Source organism: Ammospiza caudacuta, chromosome 2 (assembly GCF_027887145.1).
Source record: "Ammospiza caudacuta isolate bAmmCau1 chromosome 2, bAmmCau1.pri, whole genome shotgun sequence".
Lineage (NCBI taxonomy): Eukaryota > Metazoa > Chordata > Aves > Passeriformes > Passerellidae > Ammospiza > Ammospiza caudacuta.
In genome coordinates this window covers 110,383,633-110,409,305 of record NC_080594.1, presented here as the reverse complement: position 1 = coordinate 110,409,305, position 25,673 = coordinate 110,383,633, and the positions used below count along the sequence as shown (strand labels likewise).

General features: G+C 39.9%; 1 protein-coding gene across 5 annotated transcripts in view; it reads left to right on the top strand.

The window, feature by feature from the left end:
* DMD (dystrophin) overlaps positions 1-25,673 on the top strand; it is a 979,219-nt gene that overhangs the window by 930,730 nt on the left and 22,816 nt on the right. For 3 of the 5 annotated variants that reach the window (XM_058822052.1, XM_058822018.1, XM_058822035.1), the window contains 7 exons: positions 1,809-1,975; positions 4,051-4,162; positions 9,119-9,255; positions 10,025-10,063; positions 14,545-14,610; positions 15,865-15,930; positions 18,983-19,141. In XM_058822052.1, the coding sequence (XP_058678035.1) occupies positions 1,809-1,975; positions 4,051-4,162; positions 9,119-9,255; positions 10,025-10,063; positions 14,545-14,610; positions 15,865-15,930; positions 18,983-19,141 (746 nt within the window). The remainder of the gene's footprint in view (positions 1-1,808; positions 1,976-4,050; positions 4,163-9,118; positions 9,256-10,024; positions 10,064-14,544; positions 14,611-15,864; positions 15,931-18,982; positions 19,142-25,673) is intronic. The other 2 variants (XM_058822026.1, XM_058822043.1) reach the window with 1 other exon arrangement.

The following is a 25,673-nucleotide window of genomic DNA, read 5'->3' as shown; positions in this document are numbered from 1 at the left end:
AGAGACTGCATTTTTCTTAGCCTTCAAATATTGATCAGTTAATTTGTTTGTCAAGGTTATAAACAGTGTTAGATTTAACAGAAAACAAAAAAACAGAACTACAGCTAATTGGTTTTCCCTATAGCTCTCTCTCCTGCAGATCAGTTGGGTATTCTTTTCTCGAAATTCATTGCTAGCATTTTTAGTTCAATAAGGTTTTAGCTAGATTATACTAAACTCAAATTTCATGAGAAACTGGACAAGTAACTGAGAGCAAGTATAAAAATCCTCGGCACTCAATCCCCTATTCATCTTGGTCCATGTACATGATACATTAATGCTTATTATTTATTTAAGTGCTTCAAATAGGTTTGGAACCACAAAGGAAGACAGTCAGCCTTGTGAAGTTTAAAATATAAAAGACTGGCCCACTGAGAGCTGTATTTGAAAGCATAGAGAAAAAAGAAAACAGAGGATTTAAATATATTCAGACCATAAATATGCTGTTGCTGTGGGGAGCATGGAAGGAAATGTCTTGAGGAATTGGAATTAGCATGTAGTGATGGTTTAGAGAAACAGAGCACGATGTTATCCCTCTTCATCACTTGGGCTGTTCCCTGTATGGGAATCCTCCCTTCTCCCACCTCCCCACCAGAGCCCCTTGAGGTTTCCACCTGATCTATTGAAACCACCTCCCAGGTTCTCAGGTAACAGTTTTGTGCAGGCTTCCTGACACCCCACCCCATGGAGAGCTGTTTCCTGTGAACACTGACTGCATCATTCCACTGGTTTCCTTTAAATCCCTTTTGATGCTCCTTGCCTTTGTTCTGCCCTGTTTGCAGTGTCCAGCCTGCTGGTGCAGTGTGACCTCTCCCCATGCAGAGATCACTACTGTCCCCTATTTCCTTGTGGGTTTTGTCTCTTTGTTTTCTTTTTCCATACTGTGGGTGCTCAGGGTAGGGATGATATATCATATTTTGGGGGGTGCATGGTGCCTGGCACAATGGGATTTGGCTCTGTGACTGAGCTGCCTTGAAGTTACTATGGAAGAGATACCTGAAATGTCACTGGGATGGGATGGGATGGGATGGGATGGGATGGGATGGGATGGGATGGGATGGCAGCAGAGGAATGGGATTACTGGAAAGTGTTCATTGGCTCTTCTGCTGTTGGCAAAGAGATGAGTGTGGGATGTAATGGAATCTGAGAATGTTATTTTGTGGGACAGAACTGTATTGTGGTTGCAGTCAGTGATTGGAAATTTAAAGAAGAGGTGGTTTGAGGCATTCAAGGAGAAAGAGGGTTTATATGTTCAACAACAGGCTTGAGAGAGATTTGAATGATTTCCCTATGTGTGCATTATGAAGAAAGGTCAGTGTGATAATGAAAGATGTTAAGGAGAAAGGAATTTTGATCAAAAGACATGCGATTTTTAGGGCTTGGATAACAGTTTTTAAAATAGGTGAGAAGCAGTGCTATACGCTCTCAGATAAGAGAGACACAGAATGTGAGATCAGGCATCAAAGGTGATCCTATAAGTGGATGATTTTCTCTGTGACAAAGTACATGATAGTGCTGTCTATTGTAATAGAATAAGAGAAAGAGAGATTTGAAATATTAATAATGGTTTTCAGTTCCTGTCTTGAAGGCAGGATTCTGGGGATTTTTTTAATTTTTTTTTTTAATGAGTAGTTGGACTGGGGGAAAAGTTGGAGGTAAATTCCTTGAAGAAATATGGAGTTGACAAGAAAAGCTTAAACTGTTTGTTAGCTGGTGACTAGATAGATCAGTTGTGCTCAGCCCTTGTCATTTTTCCCCTTGTGTTGCAGGCCAACAACAAACCAGAGATTGAAGCAGCCCTTTTCCTGGACTGGATGAGGCTGGAGCCACAGTCCATGGTGTGGCTGCCTGTCCTGCACAGGGTGGCTGCTGCTGAGACTGCCAAGCACCAAGCCAAGTGCAACATCTGTAAGGAGTGCCCCATTATTGGATTCAGGTACAGACTCTCTCCCTCTCAGCCACGTGTGCTTCTGCTTGGTGGATCAAGAGCTCTGCCTGATTCCAGGCAAATCAGGAGCTCCATTTTATAGGCAATTTCTTCTTGGAAAAAATAATTGTGATGGGGACACAAGGGAGAGTGGCACCTGGACTGGGTACAGTGCTGTGAGACTTGCAGAGGACAAGTCATCTCTCAGTTAAAATGTGGCACTTCCTCTGTGTCCCAGTCTTTCCATGCCTCAACAAAAGCATTGTTGGATTGCACAACTAACACAATTTGCCTTACATTCAGTGTGTCCTATGCAGTTGCATTTTCTGAATTGGATCCTAATGAATTGCTTTCTGTCATAGCATAAAGCAAGGAAGTGCCTTGAAAATTCTTAGGCATGTAAAAGCTACATGTGCATTTCTCTGTGAAAGAATGTTGGTGGAACATTAACCTGGAGTGGGGGAAATGCTGCTGGTCTATTTAAACATCTGGATTGACACCATGGTTACTATGGCAATGAATAAGTCACTGTGTTGTAAAATGGCTGTGTGTTGGTGTGCCTGTTGAGAAGCCACTTAAGGGCTGAGTAAATACTCACTTTCAATTATGCCTGGACTTGTTTTATCACTTTGCTTTGCAATAGCTGCTTTGTATGGTTCCTGCCCTTTTTACACACAGTCTTCTTTTACCATTGGCATTTCTCTTTCTATGTTATCGTGTTGTTTACAAAGAGCTTTCTGTAATTTTGTGTCTAAAACCCAGATAGATAACAGCAGCAAGCAGTGCTACACAAAAAAGCCATCATTTTGCTGTAACCTGGGAGCAGATGAATGTAGCTTTTATGCATGTAGTGGGGCAGTGCTTTCTGCTACAATTTCACAGGCAGTGGGAAATGGGGGAAATTTAGAAGGTATTTATTGCATTGTTTTGAATCTGAGGCTGTTGCTCTAATAGTGTAAATTCTTTTCTTTTGCTTTTCATTCCCCATTAATATCTGAACTCGGAAGTGATAAATATTACTGAGCAAGAGCTGTGGATTGGATGTGAGTAATTCAGCACATCCACAATTTTCCCATTCCCGGATGCAGCATATTAACTACTGTATTATTTACACAGTTTTGTATAAACCAGCCAAAGACAAGTAGGTGGAATTGAAAAGTGCAGCCCTTGGAAATATCAAAGGATGGCAAGTGAATGGATAGTCTGTTGTAAGCACCGAGAACTCGGGAAGCAGACACTGGAGCTCTGTGTTTGTGTCTAATTTTACTTGACTGATCTCATCTGTCTCTTAAATTTATGTAACAAATCTATTATCATGATAGTAGAATCCGTCTGTCACAGATTTTTTTTCCTCTGTCTTTGCAAGTCATTGAAACCCTGTGTACACACTTGACAAAAAGATACTGTATTGGAAGGCTTTTAGAAAGCTAATACTGAGCACCCAGTTGATGTGAAACAATGTTCTTTTGAGGTCGTTGTGGCTGAGCTGCTCCGTGTATTTGGAACAAGACAACCCTTATGCCTCCGGCTCTTTCAAGCACTTCAGCACAGCAGAGACAACAGTTAGCTGCCTCATAGAGCTGATGAGATTAAATAATGGCCCAAAAGTGCATTTGGAGTTTTGCATGGATGGAATGCTCTGCAGGAAAATTGTTTTTATAGAGGTGCTAGGAAGGACATGAGGGGGTTGCCAGAGTGACTTACTGAGAGGGCATTACTTTCTTGAATTTTCCTCCTGGAGGACATCCTATTTTAGGAATCATGATGAAGAGCAAAAGATCTGAAGTTAGTGTCATAGAAATAAAAAGTGTGGTAGTGTCTTTCATATGTTAAAGGTGAGTGAATGTGCAGAAATCTTCACTATTGTCCAGTATTAGAATTTTTTTTGAAGATTGAGATCTATGACAAACATCTGAGGCAGCAGTACCTGTCCCTCAGGGCAGAGGAGCATTGCTGGGCATTGCACACCGTGTGACATGTCACAGAAGAGAATTTACTAACAGAGCAAACTTGATGGGCTGATATGAAGCAGTCACACACAAAGCTCTGAAGCCATGAATTTTTTCTTTTTTATCCTCTTTTAGGTACAGAAGTTTAAAGCACTTTAACTATGACATCTGCCAAAGTTGCTTCTTCTCTGGCCGTGTTGCTAAAGGTCACAAAATGCACTATCCCATGGTGGAATACTGCACACCAGTAAGTAGCTGTTTTACTGACCCTTACTGTCCCTTCTTATGTAGAAAGTAAAAATTTCCATTTTGTGTGCAAAGTAATGAGGCGTTAGGACTGCGTTTCTTCCCTCCTCCACAATTAAATCCCATTTTATATACTGTACATGCCAGCAATTTTGCTGCTTAGTCAAGGATGCTCCAATGGTTTGAAGTAAACTGGAGTTCATTGTTTGCACAATTCTGTGTCATGATGTATTTTTGTGTGCTGATGACATGTTCCATGTTCAGTGCCATAGGTCACTTTATGGATCCTCCTGGAAGCACATGATTTGTGCAAATACTCATTCATATCTTGGGTCCCAAGGTTTTCTCCATATCAGTGTGTGGTTTTTTTCCTCCTTTCCTCATCAAGTTGCCACTTCACTTGCTTTCTCCCACAACACTATGGTTGCATTTTTAAGTTCTTCACTATTTCATGGTACCTTTTTATTGTCTGAACACTTGATGATATAAATGCCAGGGAAATTCTCATGGTTGCAAGGTAGATTTCATTTCTGAAGGGGGGAAGCCAGGCCATTCAGTACAGGGTGCCGCAGTGATGGTGTGGTGAGGGTCCTCACCCTTCTTTCACAGCTCCCAAAAAGATTGGATTTGCATAAATGTTACTTTCATACCTGACAGCTGGCAAGGGAAATTCTGCATTTCTCTCTCAGTGTGCTCCTTTTTGGCCTCTCAGGACCAGTGCAAAGGGGCATCAATGAGAGGTGCTCTCAAATTAGAGATTGAACTCTCAAATGTAGATAGAGCTTTCAGGTGCCTTTGCTATTGCTTGTGTTGGTCCTGAAGCAGTGCACTCTCATCAGCATTTCCTGGTGAAATAGGATTATTCCTAGTCTTTCATCTGCTGGTAGTCATGAATGGTGAAAATAAAGCCTCAAAATTATATTTGGGCTAGCCTCATAAAATTATATGAACAGTCTTTAAATCTCCATCCAAGCAAAAAGCTTCATCCATGGCCAAAATGAAGCAAAGACTCTCAGCTTTTCTCAGAGACCTAAAAAAGAGAGAAAAAAAAAATTATAGTAAAGCAAGCTCAGAATTTTTGTTAGTTTTAACTGACAGATATTTACTTGCATTATCTATCCCCTTTTACCCTTCAGTGGCAGTGTTTCCTGGGGATCCCTGCAATGGCAGCCAGTGCCCATTTGCTGGCTCTTTGCCCCTGTTCCTTGGCTGTGGTTTTCAGCGCCGTCCCTCAGGGACTGAGGTTGCTGGAAGGGCGATTTGCCTGAGCTGCTGCACCAGTCAGAGGGAATTGCTGGCTCTGCCTGGGCAGGTCTGAACAGACTTCTCCATTGCAGGCATTCCTGGAGCAGAATCTCGTGATCTGAGTCGTAGGCAGGGTGAGTGAGTGAGAGACTGACTCCCTGGGAGCCTTCTTTCCATCTGTGGCTGAACCCCTCCTTCCTGGAGGGACTGCAGCTTTGCCTTGCACTTTGCCACTCTTATTCTTGCTAAGAAACAACGTGGGAGATTGTGATACAAACCAGTATCTTCCAAACATTTCCTTCCCCTTTTGATGTGTTTTGAGGAAAGAGAAATAAAAAGGAATTACGAGGTGCAGCAACTCATTGCAGTACTGTGTCCAGCAGGTTTGTGTTGTCCCTGAAAATACAGATTACTGAGAGGTGAACGTGGGGGTGCACAGAAAACCTGCCACCACATCCAGCCTGCTGGATCAGAATAAAGAACCATTCACAGGCAGTGGATTTTTCCCTGAACTCCAGCAACCCGTGCTAATGTGCCGTGCCTGGCTGCACAAGCAGCCAGCTGAATTAGAGGAGGATTAGCTGGGGTGGAGGGGGAAGTGAATGTGACACAGCAAGCCCCACGCTTTTTTGTGTTGCTGCTATTACAAAAGATGTACCCAAGTACTGGGGGAATGAGCATCCACTGAAGCTATGTCTAGTTTGTAATTGTTTTCTAAATGAAAGAAAAAGAGTATGCAGGTGGCAGAGCATTTATTAGTCTTCCTCCACACGAATCTCTCACCTTAAAATGCATTTTGGCAGACACAAGACATGTGATGCCTTCTTTGATAATATCTTTGCAATAATTCAGTGTGAACACCAAAGTGTTCTGATATTTTTATTCTCCCTCCCTCTTAGTATCAAGAAATTTTTGAGCACTGCAGTCTTTAATTCTGCTTAGGGGAGTTTTGAGAACTCATGCTAAATACCTGAGAGATGTGATAATGTTCCCTCTCTTGCAAAAGGTCGAGTCAGAAGAAGGGCAAGGCAGTTGCTTGGTTTTCATTTAGACAGAAAAATTACTACAATTATTGCTGAAAGCAAGACACCCCAATTTATTGTTCAAAGAGATAGGACTTTTAAAGAGTTTTCAAACAAAGCATAGAAGACAACTTATAGACTGAGATGTAAATACAGGATGATTTTTCTGTTAAAGGTTTAATGAACAGTGACACACGAACATAAAGAACACCTCGGTGGAAGGAAGGGTTCAGACTGATAGACCTGTCTGCATCCAGAGTTTCTAGTCAGGGCTAGGTCTGGGGAGGGTAGGCTGGGTTGGCAAGGTACTTTCTTAAACCAAACTGGGAAAATTCAGCTGATGGTAAAGCTATTCCTATGTGAATAAAAAGAACTATTTCTTATTAAGTAGCTTGGTTTCAGAATAGTTTTGGGACATGCTCAACCCATCTGCCTATATGTTGCTTTGGCTTAAGAGAGCTGGGATGCTGAAACTCCACTGTTTCTTCCTCATAAACCAGTTCTGCTGGGAATTTTGGTCTGGATGGTTTTGCTCTGAAGATCATAGGTAATAAAACATCTGTGGAGTAAATCAGGAGGTTTGCCTGAAAATAGCCTCAGTTTATCGTCTTGTCCATGTAATAATCACATTTTCTTTGCCTTTCTTGTGCTCCTTGGACATTTTTAAATGCAGTTGGATTGTATGAGAGGTGCCTGATGCTTTTAGTTGTCTCTAGAAGATATATTTTCCTCTTGGGATTCTTGTGGTACCAGCAGGATTGGGATCTTTCTGTGCAAACACAGCATTTTGCTCTTTGGTTGTCATGGAAAAGGTTCAGGGCAGAGAGGGGGGAGAACAGTCCCAGGAAGGCTGAAGCAAAGAATGTTTCGTTCCTAATACCTCAAAACACTAAATCCAAATTACAGTCAAATGCAATACAAAGTGTTCTCCACATCCAGAATAGACAGGGCATTAATAAATGGTTATAAATGGCACAGGTGAACAACTGGACAGAAAGCTGTGCTTAGTCTATTTATACCAAGATTAAATATTAAAAGTTTTTCTGTGTCTCCAGCAGATGTGCTCTGTGTGCTCTCTTGATGACAAGCTGGTTAAGAGCTCTCCTGGCAGGCAATGCAGATGGAATCCAGCAGAGGGAATTCCCTCCTCCAGGGGCATGGGCAGGGAGCCACCTCAATAAATCTCCTTTCTGGAGTCCTCTGGGTGGTCTGGGCACACTTCACCCCTCCCTTCCCCAGATGTCTTTTCTTCTGAATAATTGATGAAGGGATACTTAATATTACCAAATATTATCTCACTTTCATGAAAATACAGATGCTGCTGTACTGGCTCATGGGTTCTGCTGTGTCACTTCTCTGCCAGTCATTGCTTACACTGAATTTTCCTGCCAGAGCAGACTGACCAGAAAGGGAGCCAAAATCTTTCCAGCTTTACATGAAGCTCATAGGTGTCATAAGTACAGGGATAATATTTGCCTTTTCTTTTAATACTTTTCAGTCTTTCTGCAGATATTTTTTCAGGGCATCTTTAATTTTTCTACCTGTTAAAAATCTACCTATCTATGTTTGAGCAGCTCTTTGTAGGTTGGCTTAACTGATAGGTTCCACCACGTCCTTCCCTTCTATGCAGAAGGCACAGAACTCAATAAAAATGTCAGAAAGATTAACTTTTCCCTGATTTCTTTCCTTTAAATTAGATAGATTGGAGAAGCAATATTGTTATGTGGGTCAGGAGGAGCTTAATTTACTGTAAAAGATCAGTACTTCAGGGTCTAGTGTTTCTGCAAGGTTTAGAGAAGGGAGTGCAGCCTGACTGAAGTAATTGAAGTCTTACATTAAAATTCATCAGAAAATTGCCTGATTCTTCGTCAGGCTCTCAAAAAGTCTTGCATCTTCAGAGCAGACATCCTTGAAGCTCTTCCAGACTCTTTCTAGTCTTTTTAAATCTATGTTGTGCTCCTCTGTTGGTCTCTAGAGCATCAAGGGAAGCCTGCTGCAGGCAAGGGAATAGAAAACTTCATGCAAATTGTTCTCTCCTCTGAGTATTGATCTTAAATGCCTGCTAGTTGCACATTGGACAGATGCAGGAAGAAATAACTGATCTGAGAGCTTTAAGCAGCTCTCACCTGCTTTTTGTTTCCCTTTGAACAAAATATTAATGGCACAGAAGGCTGAGGAGGGAAACTGGAAAGAAAAAGTACCTAGAGACATTCGTAGATTGACAAGTCCATGAGATGGAGAGGCCAAGTGTGTGGTAAGAGTTAGGATCCAGTGAAGCACCCAGCTGGACACATGGACTGTCTGTGTGTCCTCCACTGCAGCCATTTTAGTGCTGAACCAAAAGTAGGCAGAGAGACCCCCCCTGCCACAGCCAGGTGAGGAAATGACAAATTATTGTCTAATTATTGCTTGTCCTCTTGAGATCACCTGAAGTGAGGCATGAGCCTGTCAGGGGGTTTTGAAACTTCTTTTCTTTCCCTCTTTCCTCCCCACTAGCAGTGTCTGTGTAGTGCATTGTAAGGTGACAGTGATGGACAAATAAAATTTGCTGTTCCGGGGCTGCTCAGGCTGTTGGCAGCTCTGCTTGGTGTGATCACAGCTCTTCCAAGAGACCCAGCAAAGGAAAAGGCAATTGAAAAAACAGTGACAACCTCATGAAAGATGATTTCATTATGATTTGTGACTTTCAGACAACTTCAGGAGAAGATGTCCGTGACTTTGCCAAGGTACTAAAAAACAAATTTCGAACAAAAAGATATTTTGCAAAGCACCCACGAATGGGCTACCTGCCTGTGCAGACTGTCTTGGAGGGAGACAACATGGAAACGTGAGTAGCTCTGAAGTATCTTAAGTAGCAATTCATTTGGTACACAATTTGAACTCCCCAGCTGGTGCCAACTCCTTTCACTTCCTAAATGCATAAAGCCTCTTTATGTCTTTCATTTCTGTTTACTTCGCCTGGCAGGAAAACACAAGCTGGGCTTCCAGTTGCCATTGCCTTTATCTGCTTTCACCTGTCCTTACGCAGGAGCTTCAGCTTCAGTTAGCAAAAAACAAAAAATACTCACAGTCTTTCTGGCAGTCTTACAGACTTCTTAGTTTGATGTGCAATTTGGAGGTTAATGATACATTCATTAAATTTTTATTTTCTTCCAAATGGGTATCTTTCCTTGGTTTTATTTTATTAATTAGGCTATGGTGTTTGTGACCTTCCTAGATGATTTCTTCTTTTCTCAGCCTATAAATTTAGTCTTACTAAGTGACTCATGTCTTCATGGAAAAAAAAAAGCAGTAATGATGCACATGGAGAAATCAATGACTTAACCCAGTTCCCTTTGGTTTTTTACACATTTAATCAGTTGTTTAATGGCAATTGCACGCAGCTTGTTCTCGCTCTTTCTCTTTCTCTTTTTAAATTTTAGATTTCAAGGTTTTTTTCTCACTTTTTGGTTGGTTGCTCTTCACAGCCATTCATGTTGGTCTGTTGGATTTCTGCTTTTTAGTTATTGTGACTTTTTTTTTTAAACTTTCTGTAATTATTTTGCTGCTGAGTTTCTTCTGCCTTTCTCTTCACCTCCTCATTTTTTGTCTTGCAGTCCTGTTACTCTGATCAACTTCTGGCCAGTAGATTCTGCGTGAGTACTTTTGCTGAAGTGTGCTGCTGCTGCTACTGCTGCTGCGCTCCCTCACTTTTTCTTTTTGTTTATTTCTTTGTTCAGTTTTACATGAGATCATTTCCTTCTTTCTTTATGATTATTTCCTTTGATGCACTCTCTGAAGGAATGTTTTGATCCCAAATGAGTAGAATGAGATAAACCCTGGAATTTTCAGCAGTCATGGATTTTGTACTGTGTACTCTTTCTGGAGTATGTGTTTTTCATGGAATTAACAGGGTTTCGTGCAGACCTACTAATGCTTATCAAAGTTTGTCATTTAAAAGCCTGTGTTTCTGAATAAGTGTCAATCCCTCTGAATGTATACTAAATGCTTTTTGAATGACAGAGATTGAACTTGATCTGGATTTAATTCAGTTTCAGGAATGACACAGTTTTGCAGATAAAGGTATAATTTGGTTTTATGTGCAACCGTGCACACTTGAGTGCTCCAATTAATCCAGAGCTCACTGGGTATTTTATTACAGTTTTGTAGATACATTCAGATTTGTGAAGGCAGGTTGAAATGGGGAAATGTTTACTGTATTTTTTCAGAAGTTAAAAAAGCAGGGATTTTCAGCTGTGGAATGGATTTTCATTCTTGCACCACTCCAGCACATGCATTGTCTTACTGTTGTAGTAAATATCCTCAGCATAAACTAAAGATAGATATATATTTACTATTGTGGCATTTGCTACTTCTAGTGTTACACAGATGCTTCTAGAATATTGTTAAATAAGGATTAATTTTAATTCACATATTGACAACTAACAAGAAACTAATAAATAGATTTTTTTATATTTCTATATGGTGAAATGTATATGGCTTGCACCTCCATTGAACTTTTTGTAGAATAAACAAGAGTGAAATGTATACACTGGAATATTGATTTATAATTTTCATTGGGAGCACAAACCCTTGGGAAGCTAAGGGGAGTGCTCTACCTCTAGGAAATTTAGGCAATCAGGAAGCACATCCAATACTGCAAACCTCATGGCTGAGTATTTACCCACAGAGAATGCCAAAAGTCTGAAGGCAGACTGAAATAGAGGGGCTTTGAGCTTGAGGATGCACTTTTATAGATGCAACTATGGATCTAGATTCCTTATCTTTCAGAACAATTGCAAAGCTAAAAGTGACAGTTGAAGAAAGCTTGGATCATGTGGAATGCTATCACTGCGTCTGACATAATATGAAATTAAGCTGTCATAACAGGGTCATTCCTAGTTATTTATAGTAGTAACACTGTGGTGTGCCTACACTGATAGCTTCACACCAGAGGTTTGCTGTTATATACTACAGGGAGTTTAACTCACATGTAATGCTCGAGAAAACTTGAGATATACTGAGGAGCAGGATTTGTGCAGAGAGGTTGCACTTTTTGTCAGACTAACTCAGGTATCTTCCAGAGCATAATCCTTCAATCTGGTCTGACAAGGAACCAGAAAAATAAGAAATTAATAGTGGCTGGAAAGAATTGCCCTTAATTTTGTTCTGCTAACTTTATTTCTTTCCTTCATGCTATAGCACTTGATCTGCAATTCAAGTTACTGAGCTACCCAGGTTTAAAGCTTTTTCTTGCTTACAGGGCGATTCCAACTTCAGCAGACAAGCCAGTTATCATAAAGCTTTCCCATGTTTTCTACACTCATGCCTTTTTCTGGTGCTCTTATGCCAGTTTTCTGGTTTTCCTTGAAGTGCCTCAGAAAAGCATCACCTGGCAGCACTCAGCAATGCTAGTGCTGTTCTGACACCAACATGTGGTATACCTGGAACTGCTTATAAATAGATAACTTTTTTTGTTGGAAAGTAATGGTTCTTACTGCTTATTATCCAGTGTTTTGCCCAGATATGCTGCTTGCCAGGCATTAAAGGGACAGTTCACAAGTTGTGAGAATGTGTATCTAACTTGAACTGTGATGGTACAATGATACAAAGACAATTTACTTGTTTCTACACTTTCAGGAAGGATAAACTAAAATGCTGAACAAAGAAAAATACCCTTATCCTGCCAGCCAGGCCTCCAGGGGTGCAGGGAATTGCAGGAAAGTGGTGTTTGCCACCTGGTCAGCACTTGACTTGACTAGAATTCCCAGGCTGCTCCTGCAGACCCCAGCTTGAACAAGGCAGCTGTGGAGCCCTTGTAAAAGGGATGGTTATCTTGGCTAAATATTGGCTGTGTCACTCAGCCTTCCTGCTGACTGTTTGAGCTGATTAGGGGTGCTGAGTGTGTGTGCTCAGAAAGGAAGGACTGTGAGCTCTAGCACAGGTGGTCGGTCACTGAGAGTATGTAAAATACAGCACAATCATTCTCAAGTTTGCTCAGAGACTGGCAAAAGTACCTCTGAGCAGCTGAATTCAACACAAAGCTATGCTTCTCTAGCAGGTTTGCTTTCTTAAGCAAACTTCTAAAAAGCTGTTTGAGGTATATCTCCACTGCAGTATGTTCTGAAGTAGAGACAGACCTGGAATTGCAGCCTCACTCCCTGCTTGCAGCTGGCAAAATCAACTCCAACATCATACTGTCTTTTTAAAAATATATCTTTTTATATTATTACACAACTTGGTCACTTCTGAAGTTGCAGCATGATTTCAAGACAGCAAGGATATATTCATGCAGTCAAGCCTCACATTTTGCCATGCACTACTGCAAAAAGAGACATCTCATTGCCCAGCAGGTCCCAACCAAGTGGTGTCCCTTCTTTCGTACTGGTACAATGTGCAGTGCCATGGTGAGAGGCACTAAGAGAATGATCCAACTCAAAATTGAAACTACTTTTAACACATATTTCCTAGTCTATGCATAGTATTAGCATCAACATTTGTGTGTGTGTTGAAAACAAGAACTCTTCTTGCATTGATGGTACCAGTTAAGACAAGCTTAACATCTGTTGTATGACAAAAAAAAAATTAAAATTGTGGGTAACTTCAATTTATCAGAAAACTATCATTATCCTGCTCCATGATCCACTGCTCTAAAGAAATTACATCCTTTTCCCCTCCCTTCCTTGCACATTTTTACACAGAATGGGATAGAATCACAGAGAAACAATTCCCCCATCCACTGAATCACTGCTGCACTCAGGAACTCTGTGAACTGAGTATTTGTCCTCTGGTGTGCTGTAGTAATGCTTGAATATGTGATGAGTAAAAGTAGAGGCCAAAATTCATTTCAAAGACAAAATGAGACTTGTTATACTTGTTATACTTGGTCTGTAATGTCTTAAAGAGGAGAAACTTTGTTCTGTGAGAAGAGATATTAATGATGACAAATTCTGTGTATCCAGCATACAGCTCTATGATTTCAGAAGGATCCTAATCTAGAGCCCTTTGGAGGCTGATTAGAAACCTGGAAACTGAGGAGTCCAGTAGATTGACATCAGGATTCTCAAACTCCTAACATGGGAACATTACAAACCAGAAGATTATTACAGTTTTGGTTTATAACCTAAATACAAAACCTGTCAGCTAGTGCAATGCAATACAATCACTTTTGGGCAGTCTGAGCCACAGTATCCAGCAATTAAAAATGGGGAGAAATTCCTTCCTCAGTCAGGAGTCCCATAAGGAGAGTCAGCAGAGATGTAATAAAGGGCAGTTGAAATTTAGCAAAAGTATAAAATTGCCATTCAGTTTGGGAAGCTGCATCACTTCTTGTTAATCTGGCACTTCTCAATACATGTAGATTGGCTAAATCCCACATGGCAGCAAAGGGTGCTGTCTGAACTGCAGAGGCAACATAATTTAATGTTGATGTTTTCCAGATGTGAGACTAAAAGAAACAATACTATAATTGACAAGAAAACTCCAATGAATTCTTTTCATCAACAGAAAACTGAAGAGAACTTCATGCCATCTGTCAGACAGAAAACCCAACATAACTTAGTGTCCCCCTGTATAACACACTGAGCTACCATTGAGATAGCAACTCTTGAAAGACATGAGCCAAAATCATCAGTGTCTGCAGTGTGTTATTAAAGGCTCCTTTCAGACATTTTATGCTTCTTGTATTTATTTCTAGCTGCTCATGGAATAATTCTTAAAGGCTCTTTTAGGTGGGATGTGCTGGAAGCAGGCACTGGAGCAGGGTGGGAGGCAGAGGAGAGGTTCCCAGCAGCACACTGGCAGCCTGAAGCAGAAATGCCAATGAAGGAGGCAGGTGTGAAGGGAAAACCAGGGTGAAAGCTCTTCTGTAAATCCTTTGGAAGAAGCTTCTTTGGGAGTTGGTGTGAAGAAGAGTCGTGGCAACAGACGGATTGCAGATGGTCAAAAATGCCCAGAGTGGCACCACAAAACATTGCACCGATGGCCTGAGGAGGCACACACAGCACCTGGAGTTCTGACTTGCTTTTTACCAAACATGCCATAAGGCATAGAGATGTGAGGGTATAGGCATAGCTAAGTGTCTTTTGACTTTGAAAGGGGTATTGTTTGTGATTAATCAGTGTTTTCTGCCTTATAGGCCTGCCTCGTCCCCTCAGCTCTCACACGATGATACTCATTCACGCATTGAACATTATGCTAGCAGGTATGAGACCAGCTGGACCTTAGGCAGATCTTTCTCTAAAATTACTTAAGAAGAGCTGAGCACTTCTTAAAAAAACATAAAGTTTGGGGTTTTGCTTTCCAGGCTCTGGGATGCAAGAACATCATCTGTGGTTGTTGTTAACCAGCCTGTCCTAACTTGCATGCCAGAGCATCTCTGTGGTCAGAATTGGTTTTTGGGTCCCTTGGGGTCCTCACTCTTACTGATATTTTAATAGGACCTGTGGCAATAGGACAAGAGGTAGTGTTTTAAAGTAGAAGAGGACAGATTCAGACTAGATGTAAGGAAGGAATTTTGCAATGAGGATGATGAAGCACTGGGAGCAGGTTGCCCAGAGAGGTGGTAGATATCCCATCCATGAAAACATTTAAGGTCAGACTGGATGGAGCTCTGTTTGAGTTGAAGATGTCCCTGCTCAGTGCAGGGGGGTTGGACTGGAGACCTTTAAAAGCTCCTTCCAACCCAAACCCTTCTATGATTCTACATGAGGTTTAGTTTTTAATATGGACCCTGATATCATAGTACAAATGAGAAGAGCAGAAACCTCCAAACTCTCATATTAATCTCAGGTGTCATTGTAATGTTAATTCACCTCATGAAATGCCACAAGCAGGATTTTTCCTTGATTTGGAGGATTGAAATAGTGATATATCACTGATTTAGTTCAATTCTCTGCTTTCATACTGCTCCTAAGAATCAAAAAAATGATTAATTGCACAAAGGTGAAAATCTTTTTCCACCAAGCAAGTAAATTTTCAAGGGCCGAGGTAATGAAAAATTCCAGCCTCTTTCTCTCCTCTAGTATCACTTGATCAGGAGAGGTGTTTCTGAATTATGCAGGATGTTTAGGAGGGGCTGAGTGTGAAAACTAATGAGAAATGACTGATTGTTACAGTTTGGACAATGACATTGCCAGGTACAAAGCAATTTGTGTAATCCCCTGGCATCTTAAGGCTTTTCTTTGATTTTGGAATTAAATATTCAAGAGAAGTTGGAATATAACCTCAGAGAAAGGGCTGAAAACTTAGAAGTGAGTTTAGCCAGGCCATTGTAGCAAACAATCTTTTGTGATACCTTATTGCAAAACCTTTTGGTAATCAACAGTGAGTGTAAATTAATTTGAGCTTCAAATTCATCAAAAACATCACGCTCTTTAATTCTTTCCAGAATGTTAGAACAAACAAAGTTTTTGAAAAACGTAATTGGTTTTAATGAGTCTTGTTTATTTTTCCACAGGCTAGCAGAAATGGAGAACACCAATGGTTCTTACCTAAATGACAGTATTTCACCTAATGAGAGCATGTAAGTAGGCTGTTTCTGTGGTTTTGACATGTATTTCCTTGGGAATGTTAATAACTTGTAATGAAATTTTGTAGTGCTGAATTTGCATGGCCATGTATCACATCTGGTTCAATTTAATGGTGTGCTCATGTCCTTTCAATTTGTATCATAGTGTCTGGATTAATGGCTTATAGCTTAATACCAAATTTATACAACAAATGATTGATACCTTCAAAATTAAAACTATTACTTTATTTTCAAACATTACTGCTGTATTCAGCAAATAATTTCCATATTCAAGATACGTCTTTGTCTGATGAGTTCTAAGGACAAAAATACAAAAACCTTTTCTATCTTAGTTCTAGCTTAAGCATGGTTAAATTGCTGTAAGCTAGAAAGTGTTAGTGTGGGAAAAGTGTCATATAAAACATAAGTGAGGCTAAACAGAAATCTTTGGTGTACAAATACGTGAAATATATTGAAAGTAAGCCAGGAGGGAGTGATCATCATTGTGAAATACTAGCAGTAGTAAACTGTAAGTTGGACAGATCACTGACAAGCATTCATTGTATTACTTTAAATGTAGAGTTATAAATAAGAGTTTTGATTTTTAAGAAGTAGTTATATCTGCAATCTCACTGAAACCCTTTGTGGTTCTCCTCTGATAATATTCTTGGTGTTTTTTATTCTCTGAATAAGAGGACATAGAACTAACAGTGGGTAATGTTTCTGAGAAGCAGCTACGTCATGGGTGTGTGTGAAAATTTCCTCTGCGTTCATTAACTGTGTAGGAGAAGCCATAGCATGGATTCTAAATCAACCAAATATGAAAACTCCAACTTCTCTAAAAACATTTTTATCTGTTCTGCATGATCTCATCCTTATCACAGTTTAAGGGATGGATTTTTTTTTAATTCAGACAATTAAATTTGTAGCAGTCCTTTACAACACAGAATTCTGGCCAATTTTCATTCACTTAAATTGAGATAACAAATGAATAAATGAATAGCATTTCATGAGGTTGATTCTGAGCCTGTGAGCTCAGATAGCAATAAAGCTGTTTCTTTGTTTCAAAATAGTTTCACTTTTGACTTGGTAGGATTTTTGTTTACCAGTTTTGAAAGAAAATCTCCTGTAGAACCAAGTAAGTTGTGTTAATATATTGGTAAAAGGGAAAAGTTAAAATGACCCCTCAAAGTTAATATTGATGCAATGTCAGTAAATTTTGTACAGTTAATGAAAACTTTGTTTCCAAGTCATATGATAATTTTGTATTACTTTGGATAGTAGTAATGCTCTAATAGATGGAATTTTGTGTTGTCCCACTGAAATATTTCAGTGTCCTTGTCACAGGAATCATGCATACACTGTATCTCTTGTATTACACTTTGGTCTTTCTGTTCAGATCTTTTTTTTGGTCAATTGGAAGTTGTACTAGCATGATTCAATTAATAAGGTAACTATCCAGTTTGTTCCTCAGTTTCAACTATTAAAATGAGAATAAAACTGTGCATTTTGAATTTTGGAAGAAATATTATCCAGATAGATACAAATTGCAGCAAAATCAAAGCTTACCATGAATTCACAACTGTAATTATTTTGGTTTTGCTTGTCAGATTATGCCTAAGTATTATTTGTTATTCTTGCAGGGTTTGGATTATTTGGCTAATCAGTACAGGTAGAGTGATAGATGGAAACAAGGAAGGCAGGAAATGAAAATACAACACATATATTTATATATCACAAATTGTTTCATTATGTAGTGTCACTGCAATGATGTATAAAATATCTGTGCAGGCTGAAAATCACACAAATAGAGTATGCTTGTAAAGTGCCATTTTACTACAATAGTTATGGCATTTGTTCACAGTTAATTCACTTAAGATCTGTAAGAATATTTATAAATGCAAAGCAGTGGTTTGAAGGAAATCACAGTTGAAGTGCTTCATGAAAAGTATAAATTTAGGAACTGGCAAGCCTCTCCTTTTGTGAAAAATTAATACTTCTCTTTTATGAACTGATGTTAATGTGCTCTACATTGCTTTGGCACTCCTGCAGACATAAAATTGCATCATTAACATTTTCAGGAACAAATGAAAACAAGGAAAATTATAATTTTTGAACAATAACAGCTGTTCAAAATGCCTGTTAAATTCTGGTTTAGAAACATAACAGGGAAAAGTCCTGGACTGACTAGACTGAATTATTTTGTTCTGTAAAATTTCTAACAGCGGTGTCATTTTTATTGACCCTGTGCTATGGTGTCAAAGGAAACCTTTCATGGTTTCTCTGCTGGTGTAAGTTGCATTGCTTAGGGCTTGGATGCATCTTCTTAGCATCTAAACCACACCTAAAACAATCCCTGTAGTTCTGGGAGGTGATTGAGGTCTTCAGAATTGTATTTCCTTTTCTCTTCCAGAGATATTTCTGTTTTCAGATGCCAGACAGCTTCAGGGGCAATAGAAATAGATCCTATGTATTAAACAGAATATATTTCTATTCTGAAAGTGTACATCACTTTTAAATTTAAAAAAAAAGCCAAATATCTGAGTGGAAAATAACATATTTTTTATATTAGTTCAGGGTTTTTTTCTTTGTTTACCTAATTTAGAATTTTATAGATAAAAAAAGATAAATAAAGCACACCCTTACTACATAAGGATAGGTTGTAGGTACAAAAATAAATTAAATGCACTGCCCTTGCTTGAGTGACCCTTCCACACAATGCAGATCAGGCAGCAGAAGATTGCTTTTTTTTTTTTTTTTTGCAAGCAAATTCCTAATTGAAGTTTGTCAAAAGAGGAGAGCTGAGGTTGCCAGCTGTTGCAAAACTTGGCTTTAGGTATCTGAGAAGCAGAGGAGGAGGGAGGTGGTCTCTGCAGAGAACGAAAATTGCCAGAGACTCAGTGAAACAGGTCAGCAGATTCTGCTTTAAGGTGCATCACGGTTACAAAGAGTTCAGCAAATCTCTTTGTAAGAAATGAGAGCCTGGGAGTGAATCATCTCCTCATATTCACTGTGAAGCTGAAAAGCAGGAAGGGAACAGCCTGTTTTACCCTGCTCTGTTTTGCAGTGATGATGAACACTTGTTAATCCAGCACTACTGCCAAAGCCTGAACCAGGAGTCCCCCCTGAGCCAGCCCCGAAGCCCTGCCCAGATCCTGATTTCTCTGGAGAGTGAGGAGAGAGGGGAACTGGAGAGAATCCTCGCAGACCTGGAGGAGGAGAACAGGTGGGTCATACCACCAGCTGCTGAATTTGCAGTAAAAACTCTGCAAAACAATTATATATTTTTAGGGATCAAATGAGTTACAAAACTGCATTTTTTTTTCTAACAAATAAATAATTTCATAGTGGGTAAAAGTTGGGTCCTCTTTCTCTTTGTTTGGTGTTGCTTGTTGCCATTTCTTCAATCTTTCAATTCAAAGTATCATTTAACACTTTCAACTTCAAATTTAATTGAAGTCATCTTCATTAATCACCTTAAAAAAAACCTCCAAGTGGATACTTGAAGCAATCCTTTGGATTCCCATTTCCTAGCACTGCAGTCCTCTTTATACAGTACTCTGGAATCTTGGGCCATCAGCACAAAAACCAGGAGATCCTGACCCTGAAAGATTGGTAGTTACAACTATGTGGATTGCCAAAATGAGACTGTAAGATATAAATCATTTAGTTCTACCAAAAAAAACCCATGGGTTTGTTTGTCTTCTCTATCTTCAGCTTTTTTAGTACAGTCTGTTGGCATTTTCATGCTCTTTTTTCTTGCTTCTGTAAGAGCTAGGTACTTCTGCTTACATTGAGGGTTTAATGCACTAATCATTTACCTTAGACTTGTCAAGAAAATAATGCAGGAGCTGGCAGTGTCATAGATCTTCTCTCCATGTATGTCTTCTTTGGATGGTGCTAATCAATTACTGTGGCTCCATCAGAGACTTTTTATCAGGAGGGTCTGGGAGAAGGGAGAAGATTGTAGGCATCAAGAATGAGGGCTATGTTTCACACAGAAAGCTGTAGTAAACAAAGCTCTTGCTCACTGAACAGCAGGGAGATTTTGTTTGAAGCAAACCACAGACTTCCTGCTACATACCACATAAAACCCAAGTGCTTTCTGAAGTGAAGGAAAATCAGTATTTTGAAATAAGACATCACACTTTGCATGTTCAGGACTGTAGCTTAGAAATATCTAGTAGCTAGTACAATACAGATGATAAGATAGCTTGGTTTCCAGGAGATGGGTGTTATTTTTTAAACAGCATTGTGTAGTGAATCATGGAAGAAGGAAAAAAATTGTAATGCTTTTCTCTCTGTATACAAAATAAGCTGCCTAGCAGAAAGGAGGGTGACTTCTAAAGCAGACTAGGTTTTGATTAGAAAGGTAATATATGGAAACTAGTATAACATGGAGCTAGATAGCTAAATAAGCTAAAAAGCTCTTTAAGAGTTCATGCCTTAAATTTCTGCATGGGCTTTATTTAATTTAACAATTACTGATGAGAGGTGGTAAAATATCTCTGGCAGGAGTTACACCTTAAAAATACCTGGTTTGAAGTTTGCCAGTCCTGGATTAAACTATAGCTATAGTCTGTAAGGTTGTGTTTTCTTATTTGTGCTACTGGAGGCACAGTTATGGATGGGATGCCACCACAGGCAGCCTTGCCTTTTGTGAGTGCTCAACACAGCAGGCACAGAGAGCTCTGGCTCTGGCTCACAGTGTAGAGGTCACACTGCTGTGATTTTCATTGATTATGACAAAATCATGACTTTTGTCTCTGCAAACTGCTATAAATAGCTTGTATGTAAAATGTAAGGTAGCTGCTGAGAAGTGAACAAGTTCTTGTTGTCCTGGTTGCTTGTCACAGCCAGATGACCATGAGTTTATGGATGAAACACAGATTCCTGTGTAGAAAAATAAGCTCTTCAGACAGGATCAGTCAGGAGGCATTCATGTAACTTACCTACTTTTAAAATCAGTCTTGTCCCTTTGGATTCCTATTTCCCAGTCGTTCTCCTCCGTCGGGTTTGTGCAAACTTTTCTTGGCTGCTGCCAAAGGTAATCAGCAACCTGACACCTAATTCCTTGTGTGAACCTCGTCCCAGTGGGTGAGCGCATCTTCCTTCCCATGCATATCCTGAAACACCCTCCATGTAAACTTTTGTTACTGCCTCAGGATGAAGACATTCCTTTGTTCCTGGGTGCATCTCCTGCCACTCCTGAGCTGGATGTGGTGCAGAGTTGCCCTTTCCTGCCTGTGTTTTCATAACTCCTGTTGCATACACTTGTGAAAACTTCTGCTAACCCAGATTTAGCTCTCTCTGCTGTGTCTTGTTCACTTTTACTATGAGAGTCAGGTCACGCAGTCACTTCTCAGCAGCTCCCAGGAAAGCAGCCACAAGTGATGCCTCAAGTATCAAGTACTCAGAGGAAGCAGTGCTGTGATACTGGCACTTCATTGTCATTTCTCTTTTTCTTCTGCTCTCTACAGTTTCTGCTTTTTAAAAAAAGCCCTTTTCTTTTTGCTTTGTCTCTTTTGGGCCATTGATTGAATTCTGACCTCCATTTGGGTTTCAGCTACAGTTTCTGGCCTCCCAAGTATTTCCATCTTGACTTGTTGGTTAAATGAAAAAGACTCATTGAAATTGTAATTCTGAGGTTTTGCTTTTGGGCAGTTTAAAAGCTCTGTTGCCTATTTTGAATTCTTCTGAAATGCATTTTCTAACTTACAAACCTAGCTGTGATGTGGTTCTGGCTCGGGTTTTGTCAGTTCCAAGGACCTCTTGTAAGATATTCATTATTTATCTGCTAGCATTTTAAGACCGTGGTGCTTCTGTAGCTTGTAAGTATGACTTCCTTAAATAATGTATGGCTAAGATTTGACTGCTAAATAATTTATATTTGTTAAAATGTGAGCATTTTAGAGAATATTTTCAATGGCTGAAAATGTTTTATTTGAGTTTTAGATCTTCAGGCTTGTGCTGAGTTTTGCATCACATGGAATAATGTGATAAGACCATTTCTGAATTCAATAGATAAAAAGCAATCTTGCTATTGAAGGCATTATTACTGTGTAGCAATACAAAAGAAAAATCCAATTATAAAACCCTCTCTAATACTATTTCCTCACGAGTGAATGTATTTCAGAGAGAGAGAAGACAAGTTTTTGTTGTCCATCTAAAGCAATACATTACATAAGTTATACAGTAGGATAGGTAATACTGACCAGGATGTACTGTACTGACATTAAATAGAAAGCACATGGTTCTGCAGTGACAGAGTCAAAACTTTTTGCAAAGAATTAAAATACCTTCCTGCTATTTTAATAACTCAGGAAATTGGATGCTTCCTAATATTTTAGTTTAGCTGAGGTCTTGCATGTAAGAGGGAGACTTCTCTCATGTTCTCTCCTCTTCCTCCCAGCTCTAAGCTGTGCTGGTACAAGAACTAAGTAAATGAGATCTCCAGCCAGAGCTATTTGCCATTCCTTTGCTTTTCCTGACTTGCAGTGGGAGTGCAGTGGGCTGTGTGCCACAGAGAAAGCAGTGACACCCTGAATCTCAAAGCTGCCCTGTTTCAGTGTTCCTCCAAACCTGGAGACTGATGAATGGCCTCCTCACATAAGTTCCTTCTGTACAGTTGCCAACAGCAGGAAAGTGATGCATTTCTAAACATGCTGTGGCTCCTCTTGGTATTTGTTTTGGCATTGAAGAAGGGGAACTGGATCTTCTGAGTGTGAAGCATCCTGAGTAAACACTGTCACTCTAGTGAGGGTGGTTCAGTTACCATCTTTGTCTGTTTCTTCAGACCACTGATTTTCTGTAGGGAGATGAGAAATAACATGAATTCACAAATTCTCAATTGCCTTTGAGAGGACTAGTCAGCAAACAGAGTCCACTAGGATTTTTGTCACCAGGCAATTAATGCTGCCAGTGATATATGTGATTCATAATTCATGCACTCTTTACTACTCAGCTCTGTACAGTTGCATAAATCAAGGTTGCACTGCCTGCTTCCTATGTTGCTTTTCTTCACAAATGCCTCAACGTGTTGCAAGCATTGTAAATGGAATATATGTGGTTTTTTTTAATATTCTCTTGCTGAAGAAGGGTTCCTTTCCCCAGTGATGAGTACATGCAGCAGCATTGTTTGTTTGTTTATTTGTTTGTGACAGCCTCCAGTGGTGGAGGGAGGTGAGGATTCCATGTACTGCCCATGCTTGCTGAGTTGCATTCATTTAGAGAGGAGCATTTTTGTATCTCCCCTTTCTCTTATGTCCCATTTTATGGTGAAAGTGTCACAGAGTGCCTCTCCTCAGGACCCTGGGGGATGTGGGCAGTGCCTTGGGTGCCACAGCAGCAGTCCTTTCACCACACAGCTTAAAACTTCCAGAGGGAAGAATAAGGACCGTTTGTTCTCTCAGGATATTCTTACAGCAGTTTTCAAATTCTTTCTTTCTTTTTTAATTTTCAGGTTTTTTCCATTATGTCAATGCACCTCTTCATTGCTGTATGTGTAGATCCCAGTTATGATATTATTGGTTGTGTGCACTGCACATCACTCCTATGGCTCTGAAGCTATGATGAAGCTCAGTTCTCTGGTTGAAGGACTGGGTAGCTGGACTGAAAAGGTGCAGCTGGAAAACTCAGTAATACAGGTGCACTGGGCACACCCACACGCATCCTTCAGAATCACATTCCTTTGTGCCAACAGTATTATAGTATTTAATTACAGAACTCCCAAATCCAGACACACCTCTGGTTGGAAAATATGCAGAATCTTTCCCATTATTTTTTTTCCTGTAGGCTTTCAAAAAGATTTTTAATTATTTTTTATCAGATATGAAAGGATTTTTATCTGAATTACTCCCTGGTCCTTACTGCTATTTCAATACCATCATTACTGGAAGGACTTCTCTGTATTGATACAGGTGATATTGATACAGATCTTTGTAGCAAGGTATCTGATTATGTTGTAAGTATGATCAAGTGTATTTACTTAGTTTCCCTTAGGGTGATGTTTTATCTTTTGCTTTACAGCACTTCCAACTTTTGAGTCTGCTGTCCACAGAGTATTGCCTGCATTGTGGATCTGGGAAATTCCTCATGGGGTAGTGATAGCCCCTATCAATGGACATGGTGAAAAGCAGGCTTATTGATCATTCCTGTAGAAACTTCAGTCAGCAATAGCACCATGTGTAATGATCATGTTGTCATCTTCATTCCTATTCCCTTCAGTATCTTTATTAATTATTTACCATTTTGTTCAGCTAGAAGTATCAGAAGACATTAAGTCAGGCAGAAGACATAACTTACATGACAATATCTATTCCCAGTACAGATAGCCCTTTTTTTCTAGATCATTTTCATGAACTTGAAACTCAGTATTTCATTTAAACAAAAATAAAATTTTTGTTTTAAAAAAAATCATTGGAAAAAAATATCTCTGTAGTTATCCCTCTTTGTGTGGATTTTAAGGAAAGAAATCTTGAATTTTGGAACAGCCTGAAGTTAAAAATTATTAGCTCTTGTTTTTTAATAATTTAAAATTTCTGCAGAGGAGGGATCATGTAGGTCAGACATCCCTTAGAGATTGTGTTGTGGGCAGTGCCACAGTCCCAGGTGAGGACATGTCCATCATGCAGCTGCTGAGGAGCTCAGGGACCTTTGGGGAACAGTCAGTGGCTTGTCATTGTCCTTGGCATTGCTTTCTGACCCGTGTGAAATGATGCATTCTGCTTTAGTTCTCCTTCTGGTCACAATAATGTTCTTTTAGAAGGGCTTTTTTGAGAGATTTCCTAGGTGCTGTTACACTTCCAGACCAAACTGTCAGAGTGTGTTGTGGTTTGCAGGCAGAACTGGGAAAAGGTCTCTGTTCTCACAACCTCAAATAAGAGCAAGTTTGAGAAAGTAAAATCTGGGTCAGTGCTTGTGATGAGTAAGCAGTTACCAGAGCATTGAGCTGGTTTTCCCCCTCTGGGAACCTGTAAAAGAACATCATAGCAGAAAATCCCAGTGCAGTTTGTTAGGCTTCCCTTGCCTATGAAGTTTCTGCTACAAGTTACTATTTTTGTGGTTTTGCACTGTTACCTTTAACAAGGTTTCAGTTTCTCACCTTCTGCGCTTTCCCTTCTTGGTAGACTTTTTTTTTTCATGTGGAACACTATAGATCATATTAATCTATGGAATGTTTTACTGAAGCAAAATTGGAGTTTTATGAAATAAAAGAACAAGCTTGGCAGTGCCATAAAGTTACAGTAGACAGTAGCACTCTAGGCAGGACAAAGAAGATGAAAATTATATCCCCAAAAGCCAGTGCAGTTCAGTTTAACAGACCGGGTCACTAATTCTCATCTTCAGTTGATAATTTTAGCCCTAGGCTGGAAATGCATTTGCAGATCTGAAGAGAGGAGAGAGATGTGACCTGACTGACAGCCAAGTTCTGTGTTTTGCTCTGCCTTTTTGTGTGGTTGCTTCTCTGATGTTTGTCATCTGTAAAATAGATCAGCCAGCCAGGTGGCACCTGCTCTGGTTTAGTGTTTGTGAGGTGCTGTGGTAACTCTGAGTCCTCCTTTAGCACTAATGACCCCTCAGGTGCAGCCATGTGTGGAAAGAAACTGCTGGGAAGGATAAAGGGCAGGAAACTGAGGGAGGGCTGAGCCCAGGACAGACAGATCAATCCTGGCTTTGGGAGGATGTCTGGAGCCTCCTGCATGAGGTGCCCTGGGAGGGAATCAGCTGTGAGTTCTGGGGATGCCAAGAGCCTTTAG